Source organism: Leuciscus leuciscus (assembly GCF_965113295.1).
Source record: "Leuciscus leuciscus genome assembly, chromosome: 9".
Classification (NCBI taxonomy): Eukaryota; Metazoa; Chordata; class Actinopteri; order Cypriniformes; family Leuciscidae; genus Leuciscus; species Leuciscus leuciscus.
In genome coordinates this window covers 13,375,071-13,390,470 of record NC_138733.1, presented here as the reverse complement: position 1 = coordinate 13,390,470, position 15,400 = coordinate 13,375,071, and the positions used below count along the sequence as shown (strand labels likewise).

General features: G+C 40.5%; 1 protein-coding gene across 1 annotated transcript in view; it reads right to left on the bottom strand.

The window, feature by feature from the left end:
* Positions 1-15,400, bottom strand: part of arhgap35a (Rho GTPase activating protein 35a) — an 86,432-nt gene that overhangs the window by 19,553 nt on the left and 51,479 nt on the right. Inside the window, exons 2-4 of the mRNA XM_082181151.1 lie at positions 9,220-13,325; positions 6,336-6,480; positions 56-133 (exon numbers count right to left, since the gene is read on the bottom strand). Coding sequence (XP_082037277.1) covers positions 56-133; positions 6,336-6,480; positions 9,220-12,960 — 3,964 coding nt within the window. The 5' untranslated portion in view covers positions 12,961-13,325. The remainder of the gene's footprint in view (positions 1-55; positions 134-6,335; positions 6,481-9,219; positions 13,326-15,400) is intronic.

Here is a 15,400-nt window from a genome sequence, read left to right as displayed (position 1 = left end):
AAAAAAGAGAGATTGAAAGAAAAAGAAAGTTAAAGAGACAAGTCATGTGACTCACCCTGGTCAAACTGCCGCTGCATGGTTTCCATCTCCGCCTTATTTCCACTCACCCTGTAGATTCCCTCTGTGCTCAACCCTGAGAGAGAGAGAGAGAAAGAGAGAGAATTGACATTAATAAATGAGTTTTGCACTCCATTCAATTTACAGTCTCAGAGTTTGATAAGAACCACAATGGCGTTATCTCCAGCTCAGAATGTACAATGAATTTCACATATTTAATTTAGATCTGAGGTTGCTAATTGTGCAACCACACTCCGACTGTCAGATCTTCACTCTTTGACTTATCAGTCATACATAAAGAATGAGCGCTGCCACGGGCAGAGAGGAGCTTGTGTGTTGTGCCCCGCAGATGCAGACGGAGGAAAGAGCTCAGCTTGGCCCATCTCACACAAGCAGAGAGAAAACAAGTACATCGATAAAGAGTAAGACAGCGCGAGACGCAGAGAGACACTCTCGGAAATGAGTCGGCGCGTTGCCGAGGCAGACCGCATTGATTGCCTCACCTCTCCCGATCAATTATCCATAAAAGCTTTTCTGTAGAGCTGCAAGAAGGGAAATGTGTGTAAAGAGGGAAGGGTGTGTTTACGGTGGAATGTGAGAACATGAGGGGAAAAAAGGCGAGAAAAGGGCTGTAAAACTCATGAAAGATCAACTTTCATACTACATTATAGATTTTTGCTGATCACAAAATTCTACTTTTGACATCTAAGGACCGGTTGCACCAGCTGTGCGTAAGTAACCTAGTTTTGACGAAAATGGGCACTAAGTTGCAACTTACGCACTAATAAATATTGCAACGTTTTTTGCACCATTAAAGTTAGTTGAAGCGTACTACGTATAAACTAAATATTTACGAAAGCCTCCGATCAGGAGTAACGGTTGGAATAAAATAGCAGACTGACTGAACTGCATCAATAAGCTCTTGTTTTACCTGACAGACTTCAATAATTTAGACATTTATGATAATGATGCTGACATTTACACTCGCTTAAATTTTAAGGATATATTACTTTGGCTCTTCAACACGAACCCGTCTAAACAGAGCGCCGCTGTGTGCATTCGTCCGGGTTGTGCTCGTCAAATAAAATCAAAATAAATAAGTGTAATTTCTTAAGTTTTGTATCAGGATTTAACATTTATTGATCCTTATTCTTTTCAAATACAGTTTCTGTATGTTATTTATATACAAAAATATCAAATACGAAAATCCTGATTAGGTAGCATTATATTTAATGGAAACTTATTTTTTACTTATGTGAGGCAAAAGTAGTTAGAATGAAGGATAAACTGAAATTCACAGGCATTTCAACATAACTTCAAGGCTGCTATTGGATCGCTACGGGTAAACGTCATATGCAACTACACATTACTTTACGAGGAGTTTATGACCTACAGTACTAGCTACGCTCTGCATTAAGAACAAATGGTGCAATCGTATAAAGTACAGTTATTTACAATCTAGATAGAAGTTACTAAGCCTCTAGGGTGTGGACTCTACGTTCCAATTCAAGAAAAGTGGCTAGTGAAACCCACTGCTGGTCTACCAATCATTCCAAACGCCTATTTAAGGAAAAATTTGTTTTGTTATATAGGCCTACAACTAAAATCAAAATATAGAGAGAGACTGTTACAACAACAGTTAAACATGAGAGAAAACCAATCACAAGGCATGAAGCACATGTACAAGATCAACAAATGTTAAATTTGTCTGAAATTCTCTAACCTTATTGAAAAGCCCTGAACGTGCTTTTTATTACCAGTAGGGCTAGTGTATCTATGTGCTTCACAACTTGCAAGTACAGAAACTCACATGTTTTGATTTTGAGTGCAAGTTGATCAAAATGACCAAACTACATTCAAATTAGCTTTCCAATTGATAAAAAAAGTATCAATTCATAACTTAGGCTAACTACGAATCACAAACTAAAGACTTCTAGAAATAAAGTCAAGCATAACAGAAGCCACAGGAATATTTGAGGGAGAAAGGAAACATCCTCTGAAGGACAGTCAAGGACAATACAAGGAAGTCACCATATTTCCATTTATTATATAATTTTTCTCAAGCCTTTAAATGTTCATCCCTCTCAATCTTTAGGCCTTCATACTGAACATCCAGTCCATTAGCAAACGTCAAGAGAGCATCATGTTAAGACATTTTAAGAAACGGAGAGCACTTTGAGCCTCATGGGTTTCTCTAACTGAGACTCACCATGACCTTTTTGCTTAAAGCCCTACTAATGCACCGCTAACCCTGCAACATGTCCAAACAAACTCCTGCCGCTTCCTGCCATCATCTTCAGCATATCCTCCGGGGGCCAGTTTCAGCCAATTCAGCATTTCTCCTCCTCCTCCAACGGCTGTCACATTCCCTCTCTATAACTACAACTATTTATACTGTACATTTCATAATGAGAATTATATTAAAATAGAGTCTCCTAAGTTACCTGTGGGCTGAGACTATATACTGTATTTCCTGTTCCCATACTCTGGACTAATTCTGGAACGGGTGCTGTCAACACTTAGGTGAGTGTGGTAAACCTCATGGCCCTAAAACACCCAACTATTCGCATACCATCCCATTGCAACAGAGAGAAAAGGACTGACAGATAAGAGAAGGATAGAAGAGATAAAGAGGAAAGAGAAGTTAAATGTTGAGATGTAAGTGGGAGACAGATTTACCTTGAAGAATGAACAGGAAATGAGAGGAACAATAGAGGAATGCAAGTATTTTTGGTCTAGAGGGCAGAACGGAAAGGACAGAAATTGGATCCCTATAGAAACTATATAAAAGTGAGGTTACGTAACAGGCTTGTGACTGTGCTTTCATTTCTGCCCCATCAAACACAAGAAGAAATAGGAGAAAATGATGTGAATCCTTCTCCAGAAATAAATAAATTAATAACTTGGTCATTTTAGAACTTGACAACCCAGCCGTTTACTTTATTATACTGAAACGAGTGGGATGGATATCCTTCAAAAACTCCCCTTTGTTACAAAGAATGAAAAACGGGTTTGAAACGATATGAGGGTGAATAAATAATGCAGAATTATTGGATGGTTTTTGGATGAACTATGCTTTAAAAAATTAAGTGATTTAGACTAGGCATGCACTAGTTTTTCCAAAGACATTATTTCTTTTATTTAGCAAGGATGCATTGAATTAATCAAAAGTGACAGTAAAAACATTGATAATATTATAAAAGATTTCCATATCAAATAAATGCTGTTCTTTTGGACCTTGGGAGTATCAACGTTTCCACAAAAACATTATGCAGCACAACTGTTGTCAACATTGATAATAAGAAATGTTTCTTGAGCAGCAAATCAGCATATTAGAATAATTTCTGAAGGATCATGTGACACTGAAGACAGCAGTAAAGATGCTCAAAATTCTGCTTTGATAACAGGAATAAATAACATTTTAAAATGTATCAAAGGGGTGGTTGATTATGCTTTCACTTTTCTAACTTTAGTTAGTGTGTAATGTTGCTGTTTGAGCATAGACAACATCTGCTTAGTTACAACGCTCAAAGTTCAAAGCAAAGGGAGATATTTGCTTTTAAAGAAATAGCTTTTTAAGGTCTACAACAAACGGTTGGGACTACACGACATTCCTCCCGGGTTAGTGATATCAAAGACCCTAAAATGTACATAAACCTCGCCCCCGGGAACGCAATTTATAGATTATCAAGACAGAATATGCTAATCAACAACTAGACAACTACATATCAGCTACATAAATTCATCAACTAACCATTCAGAAATGTCCTGTTGGATTCTACATGTTGTCACTTCTTCTTGAGTCTCTCCATCTTTGTCTGACTCTGGTTTGAACATAAAAGGCTAAATGTTTTTGAAATGTTCAGTGCATGTCTGTGTGAAGTAAAAGGACACAAGCTGTTAAAGCTCCACCCTCTGTGCGGAAGCAGCAGCTCATTTACATTTAAAGGGACATACACAAAAACGGTGCGTTTTTGCTCACCCTCAAAAAGTGACATTTTTAACATGCTATATAAAAATAACTGTGGGGTATTTTGAGCTAAAACTTGGCATACACACTCTGGGGACATCAGACTTATTTTACATCTTGTGAAAAGGGCATTATATCACCCCTTTAACAGAGTTATTTAAAATTGTACTGTGATTTTGATTCAATAAATGCAGCCTTGGTGAGCATAAGAGACAACCAACCCCAAAATTCTGAAACACGTACTTTGGCAATTGGTTAGTCAACATTGGTTTGAACAACTAGTCGTTCTTAAAGGGAAAGTTCACCCAAAAATGAAAATTGTGTAATAATTTGTTGTTCCAAACTTGTATGTTCCAGCCTGTCTATATACTTACTTTATTCTGCTGAACACAAAATAAGATATTTTGAAGAATGCCAGTAACTAACCGAACAGTTTTGGGGGGATTTTTTTCAATACTATGGAAGTCAATGGTGCCCCACAACGGTTTAGTTACAAACATTCTTCAAACTATCTTATTTTGTGTAATTTTAGATTTAACGAGGCAGTGAAAGACACAGTGTTGCTATATGTACAAGACTGAGCTGGCATGACTAAGCACATCTTAACCGTTGCTGTTAGCAGGGACTTGCTTGACATGTCAAACTGACATTTTTCTACAAAAATCTTTGTAAAAGCAATTCCGTGTAATTCTGATAAGGTTGTGATTGTGAGGTTGTATTGTTTTGATGGGTAAGGCACTTTGAATGAGCGAGTGCATATTCTCTAGTGTTCACACTGAGAGTACTATCAGCAAATCACGCTGTAAGCTGTTGTAGAAGGCAGTTCCACCCACAGAGCACGAAAAAAGAGCTGAGCCTAAAAGATTGTTCACCATTTCTGCTATGTGATATCGATCTCAATGAGGGAGTTATCAGGCAGAAAATTACCGCAAGGGGCTTGGCAACTTACACACATACACAACAGAACATGAAAAAGGTGGGAGAGGGGCGGGGTGAAAAGGAAATGAGGAACAAAGATCAGGCGCTGACTTGAGAAAACTATAAATGACAGGTCCATTGACTCCACTCTGCCCCTAGTGGTTCACACACATGATCCAAAGGGTGGGGTCGAGTGCTCTCTTCAAGGGTCAGGGCTCTGAAATGCATACACTTCAAGTAGTATGCATGTAATAATACATAAAGAGCATGTAGTGGATTCTTTAGCTATGCATTTTTGGGTTGCCACAGAGAATGATAGGGAACACATTTTTGTCACGTTTTCTAGGTTGCGCAGTGTTGAGTTTATCTAAACTACAGATGGACTGATGCATCCCAGAGGGAATACTGATGTGTTCTCCGACACTCAGCATTACAGAAAACACCGGCTGGAGCACATGCACTTGCTCTCAGTTGATGAGCTTAATCCCTGGAAGCTAATGGCACTAATGCTACAGACCCAAATCACAGCTGCGTAGATATGCGCTTAACAAGCGCACATACCGCCATACATGCATTGCATTACCATAATGCTATAAGAGGCTCTTATTCGCATACTAAGTTCTATGGGACCATTTAATATGTTAAAATTAATTCATTTTAACATACAGGTTAGGTATATACCTTGTTGACAAAAACATCAAACCAGCCTAAGGTTGGTCTTACTAGGTTTCCCAGTCTGGTTTGGTTTGCTGGTTTTAGAGGGTTTTCTGGTCAAGCTGGGAGACCAGCTAGATCAAATTAAATAAGTTAAGATTTCTACTAACACTGCTCAGAGTTGGATTTAACTTCAGCCTCTAGCATCAGTTACTAGAACACCTCATGAGGAAAGGGGAGTGAGGTTTACTCGCATATCTCATACTGGCTTGCCTTAATTACACTCAACTCAGTAAACCTCACTCCCATCCAGGTCATGGCACCATTGCAACTGTGCTATTAGGATCACTTGCAGTGGTGCCTTGACCCGGATGCCGAGTGGGATTTGAACCAGCGTCAACAGGCATGGGAGGCAGGCACACTAACAAGCAGGCTAAAGACCACAGCCACTAGCTTCAGAAATGTACATATACTTTGTTGTTACCATTACTCTTCAGCAGGTTTATCTATCTGTACACATTTTGTGCAAATGTAAAACGTATGTACTCTACTGTTAATGGGAAAGCACATTATATTGAGTTGAAGACAGTTCACCAGCTGTCAGATCACAACTACCATTTCATAAAAAGGGGTCACACTGTTTATGTTTGCATGCAAGTGTAAGCATCTAGCTAATTCCAATACCTCACTCCGATGTAAAGATAAAACATCAAAATGTTGCCTATGTGCCACTTACCTGTAATCTCAATGTAACGGATACACTTTTCAATGAAGAGTGGAATGGGCCGCTCAGCCGAGACAACGTTGGCCAAGGGAACTCCAAAGTAGTTACTCTCAGGAGGTTTGGACAATGATGACTGACGACCCTTTAGCCGCGTTTTCTGCAAGACATGAGAGGAACACATTTTGTTTTGTGGTAAAATGACAAGAGCTAAGCTAGGTGCAATGCACGCATACCTGAGCCACACGTAATTGCATACAAAAGGATATCAAAAGGCTTTGAAAAACAATAGTTATATTGTTCAAATTAAAAGACAAAATGTGTTTTAACATTTTAACATGGTTGTCAAATATTAGTGGAACATGTTCATACTCATAGTTCATAGAACTACACGTAGTTACTCTGAACTTGAGGAGAACTGACTTCATATATCCGCTAAAATCACCTTGATACCAGTTCATTAAAAGTGAAATGACTAGTTTTGAGAAAAGGTCTACCATCATTAGTTGCCACTTGGTTTTATATTTTGTATCTGATGCAATGAAATTCATGAATTTGTTTTTAAGTGCCATATATTTACTGGGGACATGGTGCATAAGACCAACCTAGACATGGTCAAATCATTCACGTTATTCCAGCAATGTGACATTGTATATTGAGGTACATTGAGTTTGACTTTTGAGTTTAGAGTTCTGCAGGAGAACACACTGCTCATTCCTCCCTCCCAGACCCCTGCCTTCCCATAATTCTCTGCAGCAGGTCATCATGGCTCATTGGCCAGTGTGTCTGACGTACTGTCAGACAAAAGAAAAAGCCATGACGATTATTAGGCCCAAGTCTGTCTGCTCCATAGCTAAAAGGCATCCCAGCTTCCTGGTACATCCGCAGGTCAAAGCTCTGCTTTTCACACATTCAGGAACCATGACACATTTGCCTCCCTCTCTCTCTTTTTTTTTTTCATCTCCTTACATTCCCCACTCCTCTCCTCATTTTCAGATTTCACCTAAATCCCTACTGGCTCCTCTCAATAGACGTTTACATAATTACCACCCTCCCCTCTCCAAGCTCTCTGTAAAGAATCTGTGCTCCAATTACAGTTCACAGAGAGTATTACTGGGATGGCAATGTTATGCAAAAGTAATGCGTTCACCCTGCAATGCAGGTCACACAGCAACCCAGACTAAGGCGCACAAAGCAAACCAGTTACATCATGTTAATAACTGCTACTCCACCCATTTGCAACTTCAGACATGACAGGATACTTTAGTGTTACAATTTGAATGAATACAATGTTTAGCTATGTTTTATGCCTCACTAACCTGAGCACAAAGTAACTTCTCATTGCAACCAGTCCCCTGGTAACTCTACCATGTAACCATTTGCTTTGCAGATGCTGGTGCAAAGTCACGGGGGCATTAGAAATGGAACTAGGTGACGCTGGAATTTAAAAAATTCCACTTGTTGGGTGAGGAGATTTTAAAAGGCTGAGTTAACATTTCCGGCCTCGCAGTCCAACATACTAAGAAAGAGTGAGAAAGTGCGGATGGGATAGTAGACAAAAACAGGAAAGGCTTATTCTAACTCCTTTAACATCAAAAAAGGGACAGTCTTTGTTGAACAGAGCTTAAACCAGTACAGATCCCTGGGGCTACTAGGCTGCTGCTTTTTTATGGGTTCCTTTATGGATCAGTCCCATAAGGCAATTAATGCAAGCAAGGTGATTTAACCCAATGGCCTCATTCTAACCCTACCGAAATAATAAACACTGCTGTTCAATGAGAGGAACTGGTGGCTCAATGCTTTCAAATGCCCTTAGGCTGTCACATGCTCAAAGAGAACAGCAGTCACTAAAATTTCTGCTCGTGTGAATACAGTGTATTATGGGAGTGACAGCTATATAAGTATTCCTAGCAAAAAAATTGTTAAGGCCATGCGCCATTTAAAAAAAATTATTTGCCGTACTTAAACTCTTTAAAAGAAACCACTATTTAATGGACATGCACCACAGCATAACCAAAAATCAACCTTGACCAAAGCTTGGCACACAGGCATCCAGATAAACTAAAGGACCAAAGTCTGTGCAACCATGAAACATTAAATAAAACAACTGGGTCTTCTCTCTGTGGATTTACTTTTCAACAAGAAAAGAAACAAGGCATACCACCATACCTCAAAATTGTTTAGACAAAAGACAATTTCTGTAAAATAATCTTTCAAATTGACTACATCTTACCTGAACAATGAATTTAAAGGGTTGTGAACACAAAAATGCATTCCTCAAGACATTAAGAGTTAAAGTATGTGTTGTGAGTTCATTTTAATTTCATATGGAAGTATCTGGATTTGGGCCATTTTCTTCTGGGTTCAAAATCAAGTGAACGTCACAAAGATGTGACAAAGATAGGTTAGATTCACATATCTGAACTCTGTGTCAGCTGTCTCTCACATGCGACTGGTGCTTTAAGACATTGATTTTGTATATTTAAACTCAAATCAAGGTGTAAATCTTTCTGTTCATCTAAAGTAAATAGAGTTGCCACTGTGTTTTTACATCTAAACACAATCTAAAAACACACGGTTTCTACTAAATAAGTGGAAAACATCCACTGAAATAAGGTGAAGTTAAAAATACCAATCGCTATGATAATAACTCACAATACTTGTTCACATCCAGTGTAAAGCGCTATACAAATAAACTTGACTTGACTTGACTTAAAGTGTAGTTGGGCCCAAATTGACTTTTTAATATATGATGTATTTAATAAACATAGTTTGAATCAATTAAATAAATTAAAATCATCTTGAAGTATAAAGTTAGCCTGTAAATGTGATCTTTACAATATATGAGACCATGAAGCATAATTCCAAAATATATGTTTTAAAATACCATAAAATTTACCTTTGTAGTTCTTCTACCAAGACTTCTCAAGATATTCCTCCTCTTTGGGTCCTCGCCTTCTTCATTTAAGGAACTGTCCCCTTTCTGTGCACCAAGCTCATCCTCTTTAGTCTTGGGGAGACCTCCAAGCTCATCATCACTGCCAATAAAGCTTGTGCGGAAGCTGCTAAACTTTCCAAGTCGTTTGGAGCGATCACGATACAGCCTAGGTTTAACTCCAAGAGCAGACAGCTTTCGTCTACGCTCTAATGAACTGCTATCAGCCTCGCTGTCTGATCCATTTCCTGCACCATTAGAATGACTCTTGTTTGCATTGCGAATAGTGATGATCTTGCCCTGTGTGCTGTCATGTGGTACAGAATAAATATTCTCCTCCTCTGTGGGACGAGGCTTTGATACTGCATCCATGGGCTCAGCATAGTCAGATGGATCATAACCACCTTCATTTCCTGGTGGCCAGGTGACTAATGAGCGCCTGTTGTGTCCATGTAGGCTCAGGTCCATGTATGAACTGATGTTTTGGGGTTTGGGAATGTCAAAGGTGACATTTGGCTTTGGTCGCACCTGAGGTGGGACTTTGTTGTTAAGCTTGTTTTCAAAAGTGTTGATGTCAGACATGAGCGAGAAGGCATCACCCTCCAAATCAGGGAGCTTGAAACCTCCACCATGGGTCAAGGTGCCATCATCCCGTAATGTGGGATAAGGTGGGGAGGGCTCAATGTCATCCTCTGAATCCAGCAACGTGGTGCTTGGAGAGCCACATCGAGGTGAAGATACATTTTCAGTGGTGACATTCTCTGCAACATTGTCATACATATGTGTTGCCTCTACAATGGTTTTTTTCTCCAATACCTCCTTAAAGAATGGCTGGAAGTGGTCTATCCGATGCAAGCCTCCCACCACACCACCAGGTCCACAGATCACAGAGCTGAAACGTGCATCAATTTCATGGGCCAGTTCCTCCCCTTGGGCAAGCTGCTCTCGGACAACCTCAGAGTCTGCGAGTTCCGATTGAGTCTCTGCAACAGCAAGCAACTGCACTGGAATAATGTCTTGGACCTCACAAAGGAAGGCACAAAGGGTTTCCATGGAAGCCTTCCGTTTGGCCGAGTACACTGCTATGTAACCATGCACCAATCCGCTTTTACGTAAGGAAAAAGATGAGTGGTAAGATAGAACAGCAAGATCAATGCTTTGCCTTTGGCCACCAACAGATAAATCCAACAAAACTGATGTTCCACTGGATAAATTGGAAGAGGGCCGACAGTGCTGGGGCAGCAAGAATGGGGAAAGAAGCTGGTCAACATCATAAGGATCTCCACACATTAGACACATTACAATTCGTAAGTCCTCAGTGCTCTGCTGAGAGTCTCTGAAACTTGCAAGTGGAGGCAACAAGGGTGGGGAGCTACTGCCAAGACTAACTGACGGTCTTCGTGTGTCTAACAGACCTTTGAGGATCTGGTTTAAATGTTTTTCATTTATATTGCGACCATAGCCCACACCTGGGGAAGCAGGATCTAAATAACTGCATTGAAATTTGCTAGCCACTTGTTGACCGTGTTGGATGAGGCTTTGTGCTGTTTCACCCCCAATATCAGAAATTGAACCAACGCCTCTTTTGGTGACCAACAGGAGAGACAAGGGAAGCTGACCTAGATTTGTGTCCCTTCTACCTATTGTTGATTCTCGTAATTTTTCAATACTGTCAACAACATAGGATAAGGATTCCTTTGAGTTGTAGAGGCAGATGCAACCATGTGGGGTGAAAGTGGGGGTATGGAAGGAGTTTACTGGAAGGCGTACATTTCCTTCTATAGGTCGAAGAGCCAGTTCATATGTCCTTCCATCTAGAACGTACCGTTCATCATTGGTGCACAGTGCTCTGATCTCATTAGCTAACTCTCTTGCAAGTCCATCTTTGCCAAGAATTACAAGATTAATTCTATCTACCTTTCCCTCACCAAACTGTGATTTTGAGCTCCCATCAAAGGAATATCGAGTGGGAAAACGAAGGGCTAAGTGTTGCTCAATTTTGCCATCCACACAATGTGGACTACAAGGACAGGTTTCCTTAGTTGGGTGGTATACAAAATGGATATGCTTGAGCACCAGGGCATCTCTCTCAGCCTGAAGCTTTTGGAGGGCCTTGAACCTCTGCTCCTCTCCAAGAACCTCTTGGATGGCACCCATTTTTTCTTTACTGGGCTTAGCATCAACTTCAAGCTCATAGAACAATTCAGAGTACTCCAGTAAAAGTTCTTGGAAGTCCTCTTTGGCTTGGTCAATAATAATCTTCTGGTATTTGTTATAGATGTCAAGGTACTCTGGCTCCTCCAGCCACTGATAAAACTCCTCGTTCATGATAAAGCTACGAGCTTCCTCCCAGGGTTTGCCAGGTGTAACAAATGGCGAAGATGCAAGTTTCTCTTTGAACTCCCAACGCATTTCTGCTCTCTTTCGCTCATTGCGCAGGTGTTCTAAGTGACTCTCATAGATTGCCTCTGCTGCAGGGGTTTCCAAAAGGTCCTGGGGAATGCGGTCATCCTCCATGTTGTCAATGTGTGGTGTTGTTTCCCATGGTGTGTCATCCAATACGACAAACCAGTGGGAGAATTCCCGCTTATTCTCAAGAACTTTCTGTACTCCTGACCAGCTTAGGTGATCAATCTCTTCCAGGCATGGAACCAATGAGTTGAGAGCCTGTGGGAGTGTGCTAAGATAAATTTTACGCCGCTTTTCTATGTGCTCTTGCTTGAGTCTGTGTACATGTTGCTGGAATAGTTTCTTGGCCTTGGAAGTACCCTCAAGGAAAACATACTCTTTGTATTCAGGTGATGTCTGCATTCTACGATTGGTGTTGGGCCATGTTTCATTATGGTTCTTCACAATGCGGCTAACCAGCCACTCATAGCGGTCCTTAGCAGATGCTATTTGCTGACTCTGCTGCTTGAGGGCTTCAAAGTAAGGAATGATCTTGGGCTTCCCTCTACTCTTATCTATCAACTGCACCAAGGTAAGGAAAGCAAGGTCAACATTGACGTTAGAGCGTGCTGAAGTCTCAACAACCTGCAAATTCTTCTTGGCCAAGGCAAAGATGTGAGAGTCTTTAATGTACCGCTCAACCCCTTCATCACACTTGGTCAACACAAGTACAACTGGCTTCTTGGTCTTAGCTAGCTGGTTATATAGATTGGTGACGAACTTCATCTGGTCATCAAAGTTTCGGTTCATACCCCTGCTCACATCTACACAGAGTAAGAATCCATCCACTAAAAGCTTGCCTTCAGGCATTTGCTTTTGCTCAAAGTCTTGCTCTAGTCCAAGCTGATCTGTGCAGAAATACATAAGCTTCTCAGCAGAGGCCAGTTTGTTGGAAGCTGCCCGCTTGATATAGGGCTGTAAGGCAGTACTTCGATGTGGCTGGAACGTTTGGTCATCAATAAACTCTGTCTGTTCCACCACATGCATTCGACACTCAGCGCCCTCCTCCAACATTCGTACCGCCTCGCCCCAAAACAGGAAGTGGTCATTGTTTACCACTCTACCACCAAAGTCACTTGTGCTTAAAACAGATGTGTGGTCCAAATAAAAGTCATCAGCACTGGGGCGAACAAAGCGATTACAAAGGCAGGACTTGCCTACCCCACATTGCCCCTTCTCCTTTTCAGTTCCGGACAAACCTACCACAACAAGGTTGTAGGTTGGTGCCCGGGCATCTTGTTTTTTTGCCATCATCATCGAATGAAAGCGCTCATCTTGCCATTCCCAGAAGCTCTAGTTTGAAAGCTGCTGGGCTGAGGTTCCATCCAAATGATTTCAGGCCTGGAAAATAATTTATTTCTAACGATCCTGAAAGTTGCTTTAGGGTTTTTTTCCTTGTAGGGTCAGTATGTCCAATCCCCTTGATCAAATTATAAATCCACAGTCATCTGGCCATTCATGATTTTGGCAGAGGCTTGGGGTTTGAGGGTGGGGGAGAGGAGTCCCTTTGGACTTAGGCGGGTGTGCTGCAGGTCGAAAAATTCCAGCCCATCTCCTCTCTTCAGGGGCACTTTGACACAGAAATATTGTAGGTTTCAGGTTTGCCCAGCCTGGATCTGACCCTGCAAAAAATAGAACAGACATTACAATTAGATTTTGAAAAAATAAACAAATGAATAACTACAAGAGATTCTGCTAAATGAATAAATATAAATGTATACGTTTTTGCATCAAAATGAATAACTTCGTACTGGCTGTTGAAATTTACTACAGTACAGTAAGGGATGTGTGACTGCAAAAGTTACAAAGTATTTGATTAATATGGCACAACCCGTCCCCATTTCATTTCATAAGTTGCCCAGGGTTGTTAATGTGTATCCTAAAGGTATCAATTCCAAGGAATAAGAGAGGCTGGTATCATATCAAAGTCAAACTTTTTGTATTGATTCAACCCTATAAGGCATCACATTCTAATCCCTAAACATATACACACACAGATGAAAGCTGTGGTAAGTGCTTCAGAGATACAGTTTTAATTAGGCAACCAGGGAAACACAAATCGCCCTTAAAGGGTTAGTTCACCCAAAAATGCGGAAAAACAAACAAAAATAACAGCTTTATTCAACTAGGCTATTCATTTTCTTCTGTGTGGGCCTCTGAGTGAGTTCATGTAGCGTAACAGCGCAGCGCTTCTGGGTTGGACTATTTTAAACATTGTCTTTACTAACTTTCTGGGCCGGCAAGTTTCAATAACAGAGAAGCCTATGGAGAGGTGAGACAGCTCTAAGATTTAATCAAAAATACCTTAATTTGTGTTCCGAAGATGAACAGAAGTCTTACAGGGTTGGAACAACATGAGGGTGAGTAATTACTGACAGAATTTTCATTTTTGGGTGAACTAACCCTTTAATAGGATATTGGCCGCTTTCCAAAAATCCTCTCAATAAGTCTCAAAAATAATTTTCAAAAAGACTTTAACAACTCCACTAACATTAACAGGGTGAAACCTTGTGGATACCAAAACAAATTAAGTCAAGGCCTGTAGAAGTCTACGAAAGAGAACAGAACCCTCTGGACAATAGATGACAAGAGTTCACAGGAGCACTTACACTGTTCTTGAAATTCAGAGCCCCAATAACCTGACAAATGCAGAGACAAACCAAAAAAGACGTGGCTATAATGGAATGGAGTGGAACTCCACAATATGGAGTTAAGTGTAAAAGTATCCTCAACCTGTTAATAGTTATTTTTCTTCTTGTTATATATATGAATATACTATATCTTTTTAGATCAAGGCACTTCAGTTGGGACATAACCGGATTGTCATAGTGGGAGTCATCTAAACAGAAAGAATTGTTTGGGTCTACGCCAAGGACAGGCACTACAGAAGAGGTGCCACAGACCTCCATCTCCCAGATCAACAGCAGCACCTGGGAGGCAAGACTAGGTAAATGTGCTGACGACAGCTCTTCAAGCACTACATCTAGCGATCACAAGTGACACATGATTGCAGTTGCAGATGTCACTGTCACAGTCTGGGCCAAATGTAATGATTCTGCTGTGGTGAATTTGCTCTGGCGAAATAGCTTCTGTATACTGGCCCAGCATTCTTGAAATCACAAAACATGTCAAAGTTATAACACTGCACTTGAATTTCTAACATTTCGTATCAGAGTGGAAAAAGGTATCAAAGTTTGAGCCTTAGCATGTCGTTCAATGTAGGATTGGTGAAAAGACCAGTGGAATCATGATCATATCACTCTCTCAGAAACATTTTCAGCTTTTGCTGCAGTACGATTATCCAGCAATCAATAGACACTTGCAACAGAGCAAACACAAAAGTGAGGTATGCTGGCTTACCCAGAGAAAAAGGTCTGAAATGTCAAGAATGGATTTGTCATTGTACTCCACCAGGACCACCACTACAGTAAAAACAAGGTGGAGAGCCACTGAGCAATGTAGTGCTGTGGGTGTGGCAGTGTAACATTTGTTTAAACATTGACCAGTTCCCCTAACACAACAGCTCGGAAACATCATCTCAATTTTATATGTTAAATATTACACTTGCACTTCTCAGGACCTAGGTATCTCACAGAGGAAGACCCAGGTATCTCACATAACCCCAAAAAGATAATTCAATACCAAAATGAATAGAAAATATTTGACAAAATGTTTTCATATTTTATAAAATAAATAA